General features: G+C 46.8%; 1 protein-coding gene across 1 annotated transcript in view; it reads right to left on the reverse strand.

Moving 5' to 3' along the window:
- The window catches only part of LOC135816095 (protein C-mannosyl-transferase DPY19L1-like), a 34,271-nt gene that overhangs the window by 9,804 nt on the left and 3,691 nt on the right, over window positions 1-20,776 (reverse strand). Inside the window, exons 3-10 of the mRNA XM_065329465.1 lie at window positions 19,728-19,865; window positions 13,955-14,075; window positions 13,295-13,388; window positions 5,963-6,112; window positions 5,263-5,362; window positions 4,712-4,789; window positions 3,137-3,189; window positions 2,414-2,447 (exon numbers count right to left, since the gene is read on the reverse strand). Of these exons, the coding sequence (XP_065185537.1) occupies window positions 2,414-2,447; window positions 3,137-3,189; window positions 4,712-4,789; window positions 5,263-5,362; window positions 5,963-6,112; window positions 13,295-13,388; window positions 13,955-14,075; window positions 19,728-19,865 (768 nt within the window). The remainder of the gene's footprint in view (window positions 1-2,413; window positions 2,448-3,136; window positions 3,190-4,711; window positions 4,790-5,262; window positions 5,363-5,962; window positions 6,113-13,294; window positions 13,389-13,954; window positions 14,076-19,727; window positions 19,866-20,776) is intronic.

The raw sequence follows: 20,776 nt of genomic DNA on the forward strand, positions 1-20,776 counted from the left end.
CAGCAGCAGCAGTAACCTTACAAAGTAGCCATCTCAAAGTGCCCTGTTAGGATTTCTACGACAGTGCCGTCACAACCTTGAGAGCCCAGGCACACTACACACATCATCACCCCCGACATCATCAATCAAGTGTGTTGTCCCCCTATCTCCACCTACCCAACACAGCATACTGTAAATATACAAATTTTCGGCAGCTATTTAATTTCGGCTATATTCGGCACCGACCCAAAACGCCTAAATTAAAACGCCGATGAAATTTTTCACAGCATCTGTCGCACTATACCATGCCCTCTACCCCACGCCGAAAATAAATCGCCGCCGAAATGTCAAAAATCGTGAAGTGCCGAAATTTTGCAGCGCCGAAATTTTGTATATTTACAGTACCGCATTTTCTGGAGTATAAGCCGCACTTTATAAAACGGTTTTATTTAATTCGGCATGCCCTTGACTTGGATGTCGTAGCGAAATTGCTGTCCCGGTGTAGAAAGCTTGTTGGGCATTTCAAGCACTCCTGTCTGGCTGCGGAAGCGCTGGAAAGCAAGCAGCGCCAGCTGAATGCTGATGCACAGCCACTGAAGGTAATCCAGGACGTGCCTACACGCTGGAATTCCGCATATTACATGATCGACCGCCTCCTGAAGCTGCGTGTTGCGCTGACTGCAGTGCTGTGCGACAGCAGCATCACGTCCAAGCAGACTGACCGGGACTTGCTGCTGAAGGACAACCAGTGGAAGCTAGCGGAGCAGCTCGTCCACATCCTGGAGCCTTTTGAGAGCGCAACATCCGCCATCAGTGGCCAGAAGTACGTGACGCTCTCACTACTTTTCCCCATCACATGCCATCTGCTTTCGGTCATGGAGGGTGAGCGTGCGAAGCCCCTGACAACAGCTGCCAAGCCGGTGGCTGCAAAGCTGAAGTCGGAGCTGATCCGCAAATTCCCAAATGTATCGTGCCCGTTGCCGACGTCGATGCCCGTAGTGTGTGCTGCACTTGACCCGCGCTTCCGGTCCCTCCAGTTTCTAGATGACAAAGTATCTGCAGCAAAAGATCACGTGAAGTCATTGCTTGCAGAGAGTGCGGCCGTGACCAGCGCAAGTGAGCCACCTCGCAAGAGGTCTGGTGGACTGTCCCGCCTGTTTGGTCGCAGTCAACCAAGCAAAGACGCCCCATCCACCACCAATGATGATGCTAAAACTCGGCTCAGAGACAGGGAAGTGGAGTTGTTCTTCATGGAAGATGATCTGGATGTAGATGACAGCCCCCTGGAGTGGTGGAGAAAGAATGAGCACCGCTTTCCTGGTCTCTCAACTCTCGCCAGGAGATACCTCTCTGTGCCTGCGACGTCAGTGCCATCTGAGAGAATCTTCTCTGCTGCTGGTCGGCTGGTGACCAAGCTCCGCAATGGCTTGTCCCCTGCTCACATCGACGCGTCCATCTTCCTGGCCGTCAACAGCGTATTGCCTGGGGCTCGCTACCAGAATACTAGCTCAGGATCTAATTCATTGAGCTTGGCCGAGGAGCTGGAGGAAGAGGAACTGAGTCTTCCAGAGTTGCCATCACTGTCTGCAGAGATCTCCGATGACGAGTAATGATGAGTTCTCAGGTCAAGAGTCAGAAATCAGAATGCACTATTTGGTTATCCATGAATTCAATTCACATTTTTCTCTTCCTCGTGCATTCACTCACTCACTCTCAATCTTCTTTCTCCACTTTAGTTGCTGCCACTGGGCCTTGATAGTAGCTTGAACAGTAATATGACATGCTAGCTGTGTTACGTCACCACTCATAATAATTAATTCATTTTGGTGGCTATAACATTACTATAATCACCTTACGCAGCCAAATGCCGGCTTGAAATATCGTTACATCGTTATATCGATTGCTAAGCTATAAGTGTTATCGTTAAGCAGAATTCGCATATCGTTTCAGCCCTAAATTTAAAACCACAGTTGTACTCAGCAATTCACCCAAAAAAGTCGGCGCGGCTTATACTTTTGTTAGGTACCTCCTCCCGTACCTTTTCTAGCTGGCCTGCATGCACTTGCGTAATGGCAAATATGGGCGCGCAAGTAGCTACCCAGGCCAACGGAGCAAAAGGAGACAAAAGGTGCGTACGCAAGTGCATGCAGGCCAGCTAGAAAAGGTACGGGAGGAGGTACCTAACACTTTGATGGTAAAGTAAACTGTGAAGTAAATGGTTGATGTCTGTATATTGTGAACAAAATCTGGGTGCGGACTATAGTCCAGTGCGGCTTATGCTCCGGAAATACGGACACAGCATGTGGAGTTACACTACAGTCTGCTGCGTTGAAAGCTGCAAGTACAGTGCTGCCACTACTGGACATTAACGGACAAACGTGGTCAGTTTGGCAGGCCTGATTAGTAACGTACTACCTAGACTAGTAGAACTTACCCAGGCAGAGAGGAGACAAGCAAAGTAGAACGACCTGAAGAAAACCAACAGCGCATAAACACAATTGTGGCCAGCACCGTAAAGAGCTCCCGTAAGAGATTGTACAATACGCCATTGCATAATGAACACCCCATACCATAGAGAGCTCCGGTAAGGGCATGCATACACCATCCCATACACTTCCACAGTGAGAATTACCACAATATTATTTTCCTAATACGTCACACTCCCATTTCAGGGCACTGTCACATCGTTTCGGTGTACATGGTTGCATTCGCTTGATTTTAAGCCGCACCGCCTTCCTTGACCTTCAAGTTTAGTGCATGTATTGTATTATTTTATCAGGGTAACCCAGAGGCTGTGCGTCTTGCTACAGGGTACCCTACACAAAAGTCAGATAGCTCCAGTAAAACCGGTCAAGAAGACCACTTTGATTCGGCAACCACTAGTCCCAGAGGACTACAAAACTCATGACTAAATGATGTTACTTCCACTAAAATGACGTTGGGCTGGGGGTCGGTGGTCCCCTGGGCAGTTACTTTGGGCGTAATGCACACCCACACACAGCTATACACACAGCCACACAGGCAAACGTACACCCACAGTCACAGCCACACACAGCCACACACAGCCAGTCAGGTCCACGGTCAGCACAAGTCAGTAACCAGTATAAACTACACGTATGGTAGTGTACACACGTGCCACGTCCTACCCCGCTCTTACGTGACAAGCATAGCGTTGGCAAACTGCATCACGATGTTGATTGCCAGTGAGAGCTGTACGATGGAGAGGCAAACATACATCACACAACTATTTACATCATTTACACATACAGTAAAACCTGTGACTACCGACCACCCCTTCGTGCCAGCAAAAGCGGTCGTTAGTAGCAGGTGGTCTTTAGTTAGAGGTTTGCACCGCGTGACCATATATGGATCCCATTATAATGATATGTATGTCAAAATGCAGCTAATACAATTCCCCAAGACTTGCGCAATGTCATTCTTATTTCAGATCAAACAACACTTGGAGAGAAACGGAGAGAGAGATAGAGACAGAGAGAGAGAGAGAGAAGATTAATTTTTTGCAGACATCATATTCAGCTGCTACTTCTGAAGCCAGGAGTCAAACGTTCCCTGTGGAAGTTTCGTTTTGCGCTGGGCTTCAAATTTGTTCATGCGATCAATCGTACCGACTGTCCTTGTTGTGATTCCTCGATTGCTTGAACGCGATCCTTCAGCATCAGGACCTTGTGGTGCTGCTTTGTTTCTGGATTCCTTGATGCCATCGTCCGAGTAGTAACATCGATCAGAGAGCGCTTTCGATGCGCTCTCCAAGACGTTTCCTATCATGTTTATTCTTGACAGCGCTTGAAATTTTGACAGGTGTAGTGCAGTCCACGCCGACTCCACGGTCAAAATTACCTGCGTTCATTTGTTCAGCTGTAGTATCGAAAGATTCCTTTCAGGACCATGGAAAATCAGCAAAATTTCAAGAAGGAGCTTCGAGCAACATTTGATTCCCCACATCGCGGTCGCTAGTTACGGGTCAAACATCGTCTTTGGGACAAGAAAAGGCGGTCGCTGGTCGCGTTCAGCAGCTAGTCACAGTGTATTTTGAATGTGAGACCTTCCGTGCCTGGCGAAGTGGTCAGTAGTACCAGGCTGGTCGCTAGTCACGGTGGTCTGTAGTTACAGGTTTTACTGTAGTCAGTATGTTGACTTTGCGGTTTTCTGAGTTTTGAGGAAGAACATTTTCTAATGATTTGTTAACTCCATTGCAGCCATTCACACCTCAATCGCTGCTAGATAACGACTTCTACTTCTGCGGGTGATGGAGTGACATCTGCGCCAGGGCCGGAGCCATGGAGAGCCCCGTCGTCAAGCCAACTCTGGAAACAAACCACCTCATTTCAGCACCTGGAACAAATATGCCTCTACGTCTACGCCATGGCCCTCACGTCTCAGGGACTTGGTGACATCATAGCTGCTCAATTGTCAAGCACAGACGCATGCAATGTCACCCTTGATGACCAAGAAGTGATCAATAATAAGCAAGAACGGCGGAATCACAGTTCGTGGGAAGAGTACCCATTTCAACAGTTACATGACCATGATACCAGTCTGGTTGGCAGACTCCATTGTCGCCACTGTGCTTGCCAAGCGATTGTGGGATGACCTGAGAATCAACTTTATTTTTTACCATGGCCTTAGGGTGAAAAATCCTGCATTCTGGGCACTTTTGTGGTAAGGCCGGACCGGCTGCTACGCCCCTGGAAAATAAGTTAAAGGGACTCACCGAGAAGCCGATCAAGAAGAATTTCATCTTTGAGGCCGGGATGAAACGTAACGTGTAGCAGCCAAACAGAGCTAGAGTCTACGTTGTGTACACACACACGTGCACGCACACACACACACACACACACACGTGCACGCATACACATACACACACACATACACACGCACACACACACATGCACGCACACATACACACGCACGCACGCATGCACACACACACACACACACACACACACACACACACACACACACACACACACACACACACAAACACACACATATCAGTACAGTGCAAGAGAGCAGTGTGAATCTGAGCAAAGCAACCAAGCTACACAGCTACATTGCGACCATGTGTGGGCAGACAGCACCACACTATCATCACTACTATCAGCAATATCATCAGCACAATCAGCACAATCATTGCACTATCAGCCCCCATCAACACTAAAGTACAGGAGCATATGCTGACAATGCATGTCACAAAGAAGAGGCTGTAGCGACTCCGGCGCTGCATGTCACGTGAGTAGAATATGCCGGTGTTGCGTGGCTTACCTGTGTGAGCAGGACAAACTGTGCAAACTGCCATGGCAACATGAACAGTACTGTGGCCGTTGTCAATAACAACATGTGTCGCAATGTCAGCGTACGAGATCTGAGACAAGAATACAAACGTAGTACACATGAACACACACATGCATGCGCCCACACACTCATGCATGCACACACGAACTCACACACATACATGTACACACCCACCCACACACATACACCCATGGGCGCACCCACCCACACACACATGCACACCCATACAGGCGCAGGATCCGTCGCTATCAGTGCACATAGAGTAGTAGTGATCACACGTGGTGGATAACAGCACACAAAAATACCAACAGTATCTGTACAAGGGTACAGAATAAACAAGCATGTCAACCCCTCCCCCTTACACACACCTACACGTACTTGTACTGTGCTTGTTCACTGCCAAAGCTGGTCACGTGGGTCTCCCCGGAAGAGGGGAAAGAGACTCAAAAGGAATCTTGGAAAGATGACTCAATCGGCTATTGAACTGCCCAACGGCTAACACCCCCTGAAATCCCCAAACACTAGTACACACACACACACACACACACACACACACACACACACACACACACACACACACACACACACACACACACACACACACACACACACAAACATGCACAAACACACACACACAAACACACACACACACAAACACTGTCTCACATACTTGATGACATAGGTGACCGTGAGGATCTGTATGGAAAGGAACGGCACAGAGAAGCTTTCACGTAGCGGTGGAGTCCACATGACTCGTGTAGCCTCGCCATGATTGAAGAAGAAACATAGGACGGTGAAGAGACCACCGAATATTCCACCCCTGTGGAGCAGAATACAACACAACACAGAACAAGGAAACGCTAGAGCAAACCTTATCCATTATTATTATTATTATTATTATTATTATTATTATTAATGCAATGAATATAACTAAATGCGCACTCATATCACAACCATGGGGACGAATCATGTATTCCAGAACGTTTTCTTGTCACAATTATGAATGGAATTCGTGACTAAAGACAATGATGAAACTACAATAGGATTTATACACTTGCAGTGGAACAGCGAGGATACAAGCATAGTAAGAAAAATAGCACAAACCTAGGAACAATTTGCACAGGTAATAAACTATAGGTGAGGTGAGAAATGATAGGAAATTCAGCAAGTGCAGTGTGACAATGGACATGCATGTGTAAGTGTGTGTGAGTGCGAATTTACTGGAATAGCGTAAGTGCGGTGACATTTTCTTTTTGTTTACAAAGATTTGGATCACGAATGCGAATGTAGACTGCTTCTAGAACTTTCAACTGCTTGAAACTACTTGCAGAACGAACAACACTGAACCAAGAATCATCATAACTTTCACGACACACGGGGTTAGACAACAAATGCAATTTAATTGCCGATGTATTCTTCTTCTTCTCACCGCCTCCGCCTTCACTTGGTTTCTGACCGCCACCGTCCTTCACACCATCTGCACCATCATCGTCATCATCGTCACCGTCCTCTTCATCATCGCTGCCACCTTCACCTGTCGTCGGCTCTCCCAGCAACTGACCACCGGGTTCATCATCGTCACTGCACACGTCGCTTCCACACTCCTCCTCCAGCTGCCGTCGCGTTCTCTTCCTGACCGGTCTTCCCTTGCCATTGCCAAACGCCTGACAGTCGTCAACTCTTCCGCTGGCATCATCCATATCCGGAGAGTTTCGATGCATCTTTCCAGTCACCTCTGCAAACCGAGCTGCCGCCAGCCGTTTGCTCCTTCTCAGCTTTGGTGAGTTGCGGTTGTCTGCGTCCGGCGTTCCGGTACTCGCTGATAATGAAGATAAGACACAGTGTTCGTCTTTGTTTACATTAACGCACTCTCCACATACAGGCCACCATTAATGTTTGTTCCCAATTTCTGCGTGCTGTGTTGGTTTTTCCGAGACACCGTTTGTGGAGCAGAAGCCTCTGCCGGAACGGACAGTGGAGTTGGGTGCTTACGTGGTCGGCCACGCTTTGGTCGGGAGGACCTAGCCGCCTGTGACAATATTGAGAGCGGCACGTGTTGTTTGATACGTTCGGACAGATGTTGAAGGGTCCTACCAACATACCGACTACCACATTGTCGGCATTCAAAGTAGTAAATGAGGTGACTCAATTGTAGGGTTGGTAGGACATCCTTCAACATCGTGAACGAACGGATCGTAGTGAACACGGTAACCACATTGGTGGCAAAGTAGGTTTTCTCCACTAGGGATTTCACCACACGGGCCGTGTCCTTCGATTCTTTCCCTTTCCAGGGCAAGCAAAGAAATACGCGGCACGGCAACGGTCCGATAGCTCGTTCCTTAACAACAGGTGTAGTTGTTAGAAGTTTGTCGAGGAGCTGCTGCGGGTAGCCATTCTTCACAAATACGGAGCGTAGAAAATCAAGTTCCTGTTGTAGCTTTGTTGGTGAACAAATGCGTTGTGCCTTATTTACAAGGTTACGGACTAAGTTTGACTTGTACTGGGAAGAGCAGAACGAGTCAAACATCATGCACTGCCCGGTGAAAGTGGGTTTACGGTATACTGTAGTCAATACACCAGTCTGGGTCTTTTCGACTAACACATCCAGAAACGATAGCTTATTGGACTCTTCATGTTCACACGTAAATCTCAGTGCAGGATGGATTGTATTCAGTTTCAGCAGAAAGTCGTCAGCGTCTGCTCTCGAATCAAAGTACGTGAAGGAGTCATCCACAAACCTGACGTACAATTCCGGCCACTTATCTATCTTCGATTCACAGTACCCAACAAACACATTGGCTAGGACCGGACCCAATGGAGAACCCATAGCCACGCCATCCGTCTGTTTATACATGATGTCGTCAAATGAAAACTCCACACCACTCGTAACCATCAACATCAAGCGGCGAAAAGCCGCTTCGGACAGCCATGGTACATCTTTTATTTCCTTGTTGCCCTAATGCCATCCAGAAGAGAGTGCAGAAAGCCAAAGCGTACCAGTCTTTGGCCATCGAAAAAACATTCATTAGAGATGACATAGCTAGGTCTACTGATACCTTGGGCAAAGTACGGTCACAATTCCGGTGGCTGTATCGTCAAGCCCGTGCATTTCTTTCGGAGCATGACTTTCTCCGCTTTTCCATGCTCATTTCGGAGAACAATGATAAACTGCAGACCCGACTCATCGCTAAGTATTCAAAGAACATCAAATGGCTTAGGAACAAGCGTTTTGGTTCAATATCTATTAACACCAACACCATCATCAATCTCACAAACATTGAACTCACTACAGTACAGAAGGAATTACTTTCCAGAGGCACTGACTTCGGAATACCGCCAAAATCCAACATGAAAGAACAGGTCCTGACCGACTTCGAGTTATTCTACCGCAAACTAGAAGAGTTTGTGCCGGTAACACAATCGAAGAAAGCGGTATGCACTGCTAACCTCCGTGCTGTAGCAGAGGAACATGCCGAGCAGCCGGTGGATAGGAAAGCCTTTTCATTATCGAGAGAGCACATGAAAGCCCGGTCAGAATTGAAAGCGAACAAGGATATAGTCATCACTAGACCGGACAAAGGCCGCGCCACTGTAGTCATAAGTCGAACTGAATATAAGTCCAAAATTTTGGATGACAGGACCAAATTTGAGTTGCTTGGCCCTGTATCAACGCACGATCGAACTCTAATCCGAGAAAAGCAACTAGTGAAATACCTGCAGACACTGAAAAACACAAATGAAATATTCGCATCTGAATTTGCACGGATAAAGCCAATTGGTTCGGTGCGACCTAGGATGTATGGCTTGCCAAAAATTCACAAGCAATCTTGCCCGCTACGTCCGATACTCTCCATGACTGGCTCAGCGGAATACAGAATATCCAAATGGCTGTGTATGATGATCCAGCCAGTGCTGGATTTCTACTGTAAGCACAACGTCAAAGACACCTTCCAGTTTGTTGAAATCTTACATGAGAACCCAGTTCCATCTTCTGCGCACATGTGTTCCTTTGATGTTGTCAGTCTGTTTACAAACGTACCATTATCCGAGACAATCAATATCTGTGCTGAAACACTGTACCACAACAAGGAAATAAAAGATGTACCATGGCTGTCCGAAGCGGCTTTTCGCCGCTTGATGTTGATGGTTACGAGTGGTGTGGAGTTTTCATTTGACGACATCATGTATAAACAGACGGATGGCGTGGCTATGGGTTCTCCATTGGGTCCGGTCCTAGCCAATGTGTTTGTTGGGTACTGTGAATCGAAGATAGATAAGTGGCCGGAATTGTACGTCAGGTTTGTGGATGACTCCTTCACGTACTTTGATTCGAGAGCAGACGCTGACGACTTTCTGCTGAAACTGAATACAATCCATCCTGCACTGAGATTTACGTGTGAACATGAAGAGTCCAATAAGCTATCGTTTCTGGATGTGTTAGTCGAAAAGACCCAGACTGGTGTATTGACTACAGTATACCGTAAACCCACTTTCACCGGGCAGTGCATGATGTTTGACTCGTTCTGCTCTTCCCAGTACAAGTCAAACTTAGTCCGTAACCTTGTAAATAAGGCACAACGCATTTGTTCACCAACAAAGCTACAACAGGAACTTGATTTTCTACGCTCCGTATTTGTGAAGAATGGCTACCCGCAGCAGCTCCTCGACAAACTTCTAACAACTACACCTGTTGTTAAGGAACGAGCTATCGGACCGTTGCCGTGCCGCGTATTTCTTTGCTTGCCCTGGAAAGGGAAAGAATCGAAGGACACGGCCCGTGTGGTGAAATCCCTAGTGGAGAAAACCTACTTTGCCACCAATGTGGTTACCGTGTTCACTACGATCCGTTCGTTCACGATGTTGAAGGATGTCCTACCAACCCTACAATTGAGTCACCTCATTTACTACTTTGAATGCCGACAATGTGGTAGTCGGTATGTTGGTAGGACCCTTCAACATCTGTCCGAACGTATCAAACAACACGTGCCGCTCTCAATATTGTCACAGGCGGCTAGGTCCTCCCGACCAAAGCGTGGCCGACCACGTAAGCACCCAACTCCACTGTCCGTTCCGGCAGAGGCTTCTGCTCCACAAACGGTGTCTCGGAAAAACCAACACAGCACGCAGAAATTGGGAACAAACATTAATGTAAACAAAGACGAACACTGTGTCTTATCTTCATTATCAGCGAGTACCGGAACGCCGGACGCAGACAACCGCAACTCACCAAAGCTGAGAAGGAGCAAACGGCTGGCGGCAGCTCGGTTTGCAGAGGTGACTGGAAAGATGCATCGAAACTCTCCGGATATGGATGATGCCAGCGGAAGAGTTGACGACTGTCAGGCGTTTGGCAATGGCAAGGGAAGACCGGTCAGGAAGAGAACGCGACGGCAGCTGGAGGAGGAGTGTGGAAGCGACGTGTGCAGTGACGATGATGAACCCGGTGGTCAGTTGCTGGGAGAGCCGACGACAGGTGAAGGTGGCAGCGATGATGAAGAGGACGGTGACGATGATGACGATGATGGTGCAGATGGTGTGAAGGACGGTGGCGGTCAGAAACCAAGTGAAGGCGGAGGCGGTGAGAAGAAGAAGAATACATCGGCAATTAAATTGCATTTGTTGTCTAACCCCGTGTGTCGTGAAAGTTATGATGATTCTTGGTTCAGTGTTGTTCGTTCTGCAAGTAGTTTCAAGCAGTTGAAAGTTCTAGAAGCAGTCTACATTCGCATTCGTGATCCAAATCTTTGTAAACAAAAAGAAAATGTCACCGCACTTACGCTATTCCAGTAAATTCGCACTCACACACACTTACACATGCATGTCCATTGTCACACTGCACTTGCTGAATTTCCTATCATTTCTCACCTCACCTATAGTTTATTACCTGTGCAAATTGAAATCCACTGCCAATGCGGACAAAGCAAGAACTGAAGTCAGGAACAGTGGACTTCGGAGAACAATGAGCGTGTGAGAGTTTGTTGGGAACAGAGCATGCGCCTTCTGTGTTAACATATTTTTGCGCGTGCGCAAAAAATCATTAAATAATAATAATAATAGGAACATCCGCCGAAAATCTGTGGAAAAGATACAGAAATATCAAGGCCTGAAGCGTGAGGTGGAGCAGATGTGGCAGGTGCGGGCCAAGATCGTGCCAGTAATTGTGGGGGCATTAGGTGGATTAACCCCCTCGACTGCTGACTTTGTGAGGGAACTGGATGCCGGAGCCAGTGTATCGATCTTGCAAAAGGAGGCGCTCCTTGGCACAGTTGACATCATCAGGTCAATAACTCAGATGAAATAATAATTACACTCTAATAAGTTACATTGGTTTGCGAATGCCCATGGTTATGGTTGCTGCTATTAGTTGAAGCATCTATTTGCAGAAAATAATAATGTTATGATCGTAATATTAATCACTTGCCAATAACAAAGACAACAATAATACCATCAGCCCCCATTCACCGGTTTTGACGGTGCTTCACTGATGTTGAATGAGAAGAATTATATTGCTGCCTTCAGTGCTATTGTGTCGCTGAAGGGCTCGATTTCAGATTTGATGACGGTTACTTTTCAACGGATTTTGTTTTCTGATTTAGCTCTCTTGCTATTACTGTACCTGCTTGTGTTAAGTCTCATTCTCGCAGATTAGTGGTGGTTTAGCGTGTGCGCTAAGCCCTGTTAACGAACGTGGAACATCTACCACTCATACTTAGTCTGATGATCATGCATCTGATTATGATGTCATTGCTATACATGCGCATGCGCAGCGCGCGCCACTCTCCCACGCATGCATTCCAAATCTTGCTTTAGAGAGAGAGAAGGAGAAAAGAGAGACTCCTTTGTCACTTTTGCTTTCTGACGACTTGACTGTTCACTGGTTTGTCCGTCAGTGTCAATTTCCCCTTCCCTCCCAACCCCATTCGACTGGGGATCACTATCTCTCCGTCACTGTCACCATAATTTCCTCAATAACAGTGTCAGTACAACTCTTGTCAATATACTTATATCGGGTGAGGGCAGTCTATCTCCGCAGCTGGCTCATTTCAATCACTACCGGTCGCAGCTCCTGCCCACGGCAGGCCGACCGTCTCTCGTTCACACTCTGTGTGCTCCAGGTCACAGCTCCTGCGCAGAGCAGGCCGACCTGTCTGTCTCTCTCTCACACACACTATGTGTGCACCGGGTCACAGCTCCTGCGCAGAGCAGGCCGACCTGTCTTTCTCATGCACGCCAGCTGCTCCGCCCAATATCCCTGATATGCCAACCAGAAAACAATGTGTTCTGAGCCGGGTGCATGCCTGTATGTGGAGAGTGCGTTAATTGTATAATAGATTGTACATGCATCATTGTAGATTTGCTGTTCACAGTATTTCTCTCTTTTTTCTTTCTTTTTTCTCAGTCTTCCTTATTACATTTTCTTCACATACAACAGCAGTACTCCCCATGGTCTTAAATGACCCGGGATGCTGCATAATACAAACACAAAACCAATAAAGCCACCCCCATAATAATAATAATTTAAAAAGCAAACCAAATGTTGTTGTAGCATGCCATCACGGGCTGTATGGTGTGTTGCTCGTAAGGAATGAGTGCATTTCTGTTACAGAGAAGTTTGGCTATAAAGAAACAAATCTCCCGCACACTGGTGTTCGATACATCAGGAGTCACCGTAGATGGTGCTGGGTTCAATCTAGCAAGCTCAGTCATTGCAAGGATATCGACTTTCATCCCAGTGCTGAATGTGTTCGTGCGTACTTCAGTGCGTGGGAGAGAGAGAGAGAGAGAGAGAGAGAGAGAGAGAGAGAGAGAGAGAGAGAGAGAGAGAGAGAGAGAGAGAGAGAGAGAGAGAGAGAGAGAGAAAAGAGAGAGGGACATTGAGACGTACAGAGTTTTGAAGACAGATCAGTAGCAGGCATAACAAAACTGAAAAGGTGAAAACAAAGCCAAAGAGGAGGGAAGGAGAGACAGGGAAGACAATAAAATCCTGACACAATGCTCTTACCCAAGGTACCAGCACATTAGGAAAAGAACACCAACATAAAGACCGTTGAGAGCGAAGATTGGCGTGACATAGAAGTACGCTTCATCAGCCATTCCTGCAAGCAATTCACCAAACCAATGCATGTGTAATGTACAAAAACTAACTTCAGTGCATACGGCCCGTTGTGAACGTGTGTGTGTGTGCACACGCGCGCGCGCGCGCGTGTGTGTGTAAGTGTGTGCGTGCACGTGTGTGCATGCACCTTGGACAAACTTCAGCGGTATCATCAAGCACCATCTGGCAAGCGGTAGTCAGGCACGCATGCGCATTTCTCCACGCCTGCGGCAAACACTGTACATGCACTCAGCTTGTAAGTTGCAAGCATTTAAATTGATTGCATGCTGTGTCAGTCACATCACCTGGAAAACAAATGTCAGGGGATTCAAGGGACATTTTTAAAAATAAAATAGCAAGTTAAAAATACAAAATTTGAGGGGATTTCAGGGAATTCCTGGGGGAAAGTAAATTTTCAGGGTTTTCGAGGGCGCTACGAACCCTGTGCGTGGTTCTGCTAGCCTGGCATCACGCACCAACAGGGAGGCAACATTCACACATACAGTCATGTACATTGTTCCAGGGTGGGAATTGATACGCCCCACTTCTCCATCGTTGTACACGTACCTTCACATGATTCAACCGGTGGTTGATTGTGTCCTCTGGTGATCTTGAAGCAAGACTTGCCTGACCATTGCATTGAGTTGAGAAACCCAGTGTACAGGCGAAAGCCAACACCGAGTGCAAGCTGCCGTACACACACACACACACACACACACACACACACACACACACACACACACACACACACACACACACACACACACACACACACACACACACATGCACAGGCAAACGCGTAGTAACAGACACAACAACAGTGCATTGAACAAGAGCTGAGGAAAACAGTCAATTACATGTCAGTGGTGACGACTTACAACCGAGCAGCTCCCCAGAAAACATCCTTCGAAGTAGCAGGGACGGGAGTTGATAGAGATCTCTTGTTTCAAAGAGCTCAACATAATAACTGGCGGCCCTTTGTGTCCTATGCGGCTCATTACCTTTGCTTCCCCACACTGGCTCCTGGACATAAGGGCCCGGTCACACATGCACAGGGGTTCCGCTTCGGCAGTGAGACTTTTGCCTCTCCAGCGGAGCCGCATGTGTACGGCCACACATACCGTATTTCCCTGATTATAAGACGCATTTGATTACAAGTAGCAACCCATTTTCAGGTCCGAGCCATATCGTTTCAATACATTCACATAAGTACTTCGAAGCAAGAAGTCACACTCGATTGTACGTCGCACCCCCTTCCTTGCCCTTGAAGTTAAGTGTAAAAAGGTGCGGCCTGCATTCGGGGAAATACGGTACAGGCAGAGCAATCTCCTACTTTCGGCGAAAGTGTGAGACATTTGGGTGATACAGTACAACGTGTCACCAGTATGGCAGATCAATGGTAGCTCATAGTATCGTTTTGGGTATGTGTGGCTTGAGTTCCACGTGCATCCTGACGGGAATGAATAGTTGTTCCAAATTGTTTCTATAATGTGAAGAAGAGGTTGGTGCGACTTCGGCGATAATTGAACATCCAACAGTCGATCAAGGGAGGAAGGAGATTATTTTCTACTGTCATAGTTGTGAAGTAGTCATCTATTTTTCTTTTGCCATAGACGGTGCTTTGGAGAGATGACCGTCGGCACAAAAAAAGCTTTTGTGATTTCTGCTACTCTTCTCTTGTTTACTTCCTCTTTATGTATAATCAGCAGGTCCATCACAGTAGAGTGTGTATCACCAGGCCATTCCGTAGCTCAGTGCCGCAAGGTGGAACTCCTCTATCACCAGCGTTGCTGATGATAGCAACTCTTGGAAGCCCTGATATCCAAGCACTTGCTTTCGGCAGACGGTCCTGTCGGTTTTGGGCTGCAATAAGAGGGCAAGGGATATGGGAGAATGACTTTATGAGTAACTACAGGCATATGTCGATCCAGTGGAGAGTTCCAGATTTTGAGAACGACCAATATACCAACCACCTGAGATGTGGAAAGGTGGAGTTTAAACGACTGCACGAGCAGTGTGGAGCACACCTGGCCAAACAACACACCAAGTGGCGGTGTTTGGTACAGAGTGGCAAAAGGCTTGCAATAACACTGCATTGGCTCAGCCACTCCGTCAGATTCAGTGAGCTAGCAAGAATGTATGCAGTGGTGAGCTAGCAAGAATGTATGCAGTGGGAAAGTCTACTGGTGGCAGGGTTCTCTTGATAGTCCGCAACACCATCTCAGTGTTGCGGAAGGAAATAGTGAAACAGGTCATTGGGTTTCCGGAGGGTAAAGAATTGAAGTGAACAACGGCAGAGTTTAAAGGCCAGTGCTGCTTGGAAAGGGGCACTGGAGCAATCGACGGCACATTTGCCAAGATCAGAAAGTCAAAATGCAAACTTTGCTGACAGATATTGGTGCTATAAAAAGCTCATCTCTCACTTCGTCAACACACGCCACTGCCACTGGTGCTTTCTGTCCTCTCTCTTGGTGTGTGTTGTGTTCAGCAGTTTTAGAATCTTTTTCATACCGACAATCAAGTTGAATTTTACTTGTCAAGCTTGTGAAGGTATGATGACGGGCGTAGCACCACCCGCTGACCACCTCAAAGGGATACGGCACAGGAAGCGCATTGCTCGTCTAAACGCTCCAGCACTGCGCCATCACTCTACTTGGCACAGTGGATGCCTGAGGGATGTTCATTAATGTCAGCGTCGGGCCGGCAAGGTTCAGCTGGTGATGCAGCCACATTCTCTACTTGCCGATTGCGACGAAAGATCAATGATTAAGAGTGGTTGAACACTGAACACGGAGCGTCGTACAGCTCCTCGTGGAACATATTTGTGTGTGTGTTTGTGTATCTGCTGGACTGTGATGTACTATATGGCGGAAGAAGATGGCTGAAGCACGAGACAGCGGACTGGATTCGGGAAATGATGATGCCGTCATCCCAGTGATCATCAGCAGCGATGAGGAGGAGGACGAGCAGCAGCAGGAGCAGCAAGGGCCTGTACACCAACAACTACTAGGATACGACGAGGTGGTCGTGATCAGCAGAGAGCTGGTTGAAGGAGGGACAGTCAACGTGGTTACCATCACCACAAAAACATTCAGATACAACAATGGTGAAGAGTGGACTAGACGTGTCGTCGCCAGGCTTGATTGCGTATTGCTTGATTGCGTCTAGATAACTGTGCAGTGCACAACCGACATAGAACGTTGGAACTGTCCCGTGGAGTGCTCCTGGCTGGTAGATGAAGCAATCTTCAATGCCTACCACCCTAGGCCAAATGATCCGCCCCAATGAGGATTTCGATCAAGCAGGCTGGGTGATCAGAGACAAACTGACACACTAGGTGCATCACCATCACCCTATTGCATGAACTTCATGAATACTTTGCCACTGCTTGTCATACAGATGATGATGATGTAGTTTCTCGATAGTCTGGTTGTTCGTACTGCTTTTCTTGACATTCATGAAGCCACCATTTTCGCAATTAATTATTTACGTATTCAATCCAATAATTTTAAAAATGCACGGAATCTGCTATTCCGACATTTACATGCCACTACATAGTGTGTTTAGATGTTGACATTGGGGTGCTGTTGTGCTGTCCACTGCTGTGTTTGTTCTTGTACCGGTATGCATGCACACGATCCTCGGCTGCACTTTGCAACTGTTTTCGTTACCCATGTCTTCACTTCTCTCTGCTTGCCTGTACTACTGAGGGAACCTACGCTGGTCTGCATCCGTGAACCCCTATATTGCATAGACCGCGTGCACTCATCCGGCGGATATGTGTGAACAATGATAATAATAATTTCTTGAATGACGACTACACCATAGCTTAGTGGTAGAGCATCGCCGTCCATGAGCAAGGGTCCCTGATTCAAGTCCTGGCGGTGGCAGTCAATTTTTTCTTCAGACTTTCCCCGTTTGCAACTCCCTCTAACTAATGGATATTTTCTTCCACAGCTCTTGTTATGGACTAGTAGTCACACCCTAAGTAGCACTCAAAATCCCCCTTCCATTTCCATAAGTAGTTTCATGTGCTTGTTACATTTTAAAGTAGTGATGACTTCATTTAGTTGAATTCATACCACTATGCACAAAGAAGTGAATTAACTCGTACAGTCAACCTTGCGAATGACAACCACAGATATACCGTACTTCCGCACATATAAGCACACGGGCTTATGACCGCACATGAGCGCACCCCCCCCCCCCCCCCCCAAATATAAGCGCATGCGCTTTAATATATGTGAACACGGTTGGTGAAACACCTGGCAGCTGAATATACTACTAAGCATGGTGATAACACCGTTGTTTAGGACACAGACAAACCTTAATTGCACATATAAGCGCATGGGCTTCTACCCGGACATGTTTACACAGCAAAAAAAACTTTTTGCAGCAAATTTTCGCTTTTATGTGGGGAAGTAGGGTAAGAACAACTCATGAATAACAACACAGTTTATTCTGAGCAAGTAACCACTTGACTGCATACTTTTCTAACTTTGCGAATAACAACACTTTCCCCATGGCCGATAGAGCATCGTTATTCGCACGGTTGACTGCAATAATGTTCGTGCTAGATCTAAGTTTCATTAGGCTGTTTTCAGAGGCATACCACATTTGTAATTTGCCCCCTGAGCTATGTGTTCAAAAGGAAATGTACTGACCCTTTTGTTCAGCTGTTTGGCGATAGTCTCCGCGATAGTGCTAAGAATAAAGCTTCATTGATACGTTCAGCGTGTCAGTGTCACTTTGACATTTTCATCTTCACGCTGTTTTTGACCTGATACAATACAGTAAAACCTGTGACTAATGACCACCCCTTGAGGCCAGGGAAAGCGGTCTGTAGTGGCAGGTGGTCCTTAGTTAGAGGTTTGCACCGCACAACCATAATGAATGTGAGACCATCCATGCCAGGCGAAGTGGTCTATAGTACCAGGCTGGTCGCTAGTCACGGTGGTCTTTAGTTACAGGTTTTACTGTAGTTGCTTCACACTTTCATTGTGATGGTGTACTTCCCTCTACCCTTTGCCCGTAGGAGTTGCTGTCACAGCCATCTCGCTTTACTCTCTGCATGAGCCTATGCTAAGAAGTAGGGGTCAAACGGGTGTACCTTTAACTAACGAACGGGTAATTTTCTTAACGGGCGGGTTAACGGGTACCCTTTAGCAGCCATATTATTTTTTTGCGCATTTCTCACATAAATCATGATTTTAATTTGTATATTCTCAGGTACAATTATGATTCGGAATTGATTCGTGTATCATTTTAATATTAAAATAGTATTATGGCAATGAAGGTTCCAAATGAATGTCACCCGTGCATTTGCCCATGTACATAACTTCACAGGCAGTAACTTACAATCGTACATGTAGATGGTCCTACAAGCTACATGTATTTTGATACATGCACGCAAATCAACTGCAAATCGATGTGATTCAAGCCATGCAAGGACAGAGTGGTTTTACAAAACTTCCGTGATCTCGCGCAATCCTATTTGCTGTGTTCGCAGAGAACTGGTACTCGTTGCATTCAGAAGATGTTCGCGCCCATAGCTAGCTGGGGTGCCTGACACAGCTGATGTGCTGCTGGCCAGCTAGCTGCTAGTGCTAGCTTGTTGAACTCGTGAAATGAATCTTCACAAGTCCGTAATCTTGTATGCAATATTTCGAACTACTTTTCAGCTCGTCGATTGAAGGAACAAACTACAACCATGAGTATCATACATGTAGCTACCACCTACGGACATCACCGTTTGTGACACTCCGACTGGTCACTCAGCCTGGTGACACTAGTTCATCTGGCAGGTTCGATGTCGGAGAACCATCGTAACTTTCTAGTTACTCAGCTGCCACCTCGAACGAGTTTCAAGTCTTGCATTTTCTCACATCACAATCAAAAACCTCCAGTACGAGGATTTTTACTTGCACTAGAGTGGAGAGAACAACTGTCAAGTCTGTCTTTCAGCCTGCTCCTGCCTGATAAAGTCGAAAGCGGGAATGCACAGGAAAAAGGAAAAGAGTATCCGCACTCCTATTTTGAGTCTTGGAATACGATAGGATCACTTTTTTTTTTTTTTTTTTTTTTTTTTTTTTTTTTTTACAAACGGGTACCCTTTTACTAACGGTACCTGAGATTAACGGGCGAGTACCCGGGTACCCGGTACACCCGTTTGACCCCTACTAAGAAGGGAACGGAAAATGTTCGGTTAAGAATCTCTCTCTACGGCCTTTTACACTAGAGTGCGGACTGTGTAGATGCATGCACAAAGTCAAAAAGAATCAGATATGTCGTGAAATCGTGAAAAGGAAGAAACAAATTAAAAGACACACTCTTGCCCTACCTCTGGGTACAGGTTGAATCTCTTGAGGACGTTTATGGTAGACGGAAATTCGGTGACGTTATCGTGCAGGATGCTATTCAACCCGGCCGGGATGCTGGGTGCGTCGATGAGAGTTTTGTAGTACGAATAGTATAGTCCCTGGACAGAGATCCACAACAAGATGAGAATGAGAGGAGGGCGAGCATGGGAACGCATGCATGGCAGAGAATGTCGTACAATTGTTCCGGCGAGGACACCTGGCTCAGTGCTGCACATGTCACTACTGTAGCGATCAGGGTTTCAGCCTTCAGGACTCCACCAGTGATCGGGGAATAGTAGAGACATGCATGGTCTCATGTATCACCATTGGGCATTGTCAAGTCATGGCTGACAGAAGCATGGGCACTGATACTAGAGGCGCTGTAGTTGCTGTAGGTAGGAAGAATATTCGCTAGCAATTATTTTCTTTGGGAATCAATTCTGGGGCAGTTTATTGGCAATTACAGTTGAATGTCGCTGATCTGACTGTTCGGAAGGCGCAAGCCCGACCCTTTCACAAATACTAGTTCCCCGTTCTCACACACAGTCTGCACACAGAGATCTGAGCTGTTCGAACTCCAAAAGAAACTAGGGATGAACAAAGAGCAAAACCTAACTGTTCTCTAGCAAGGCCTCTACTCAATCAACAACGACTTGAGATACAAACTAGAGAACTTATAGAGAATCTAACAAGGGCTCTCTCTGGCAAGGGAGCCAGCTAGGAAGCTTGACCTTCAGTCATCCAGTGTGTCGCTTATCCAACAGCACACTGGAAGGGGTTGTACATTGTATATTTATGGTCCTACTTCTCAATCTGCGATGGTCCTACTTCTCAATCTGCGATGGTCCTACTTCTCAATCTGCGATGGTCCTACTTCTCAATCTGCGATGGTCCTACTTCTCAATCTGCGATGGTCCTACTTCTCAATCTGCGATGGTCCTACTTCTCAATCTGCGATGGTCCTACTTCTCAATCTGCGATGGTCCTACTTCTCAATCTGCGATGGTCCTACTTCTCAATCTGCGATGGT

This window comes from Sycon ciliatum, chromosome 4, assembly GCF_964019385.1.
Source record: "Sycon ciliatum chromosome 4, ocSycCili1.1, whole genome shotgun sequence".
Classification (NCBI taxonomy): domain Eukaryota; kingdom Metazoa; phylum Porifera; class Calcarea; order Leucosolenida; family Sycettidae; genus Sycon; species Sycon ciliatum.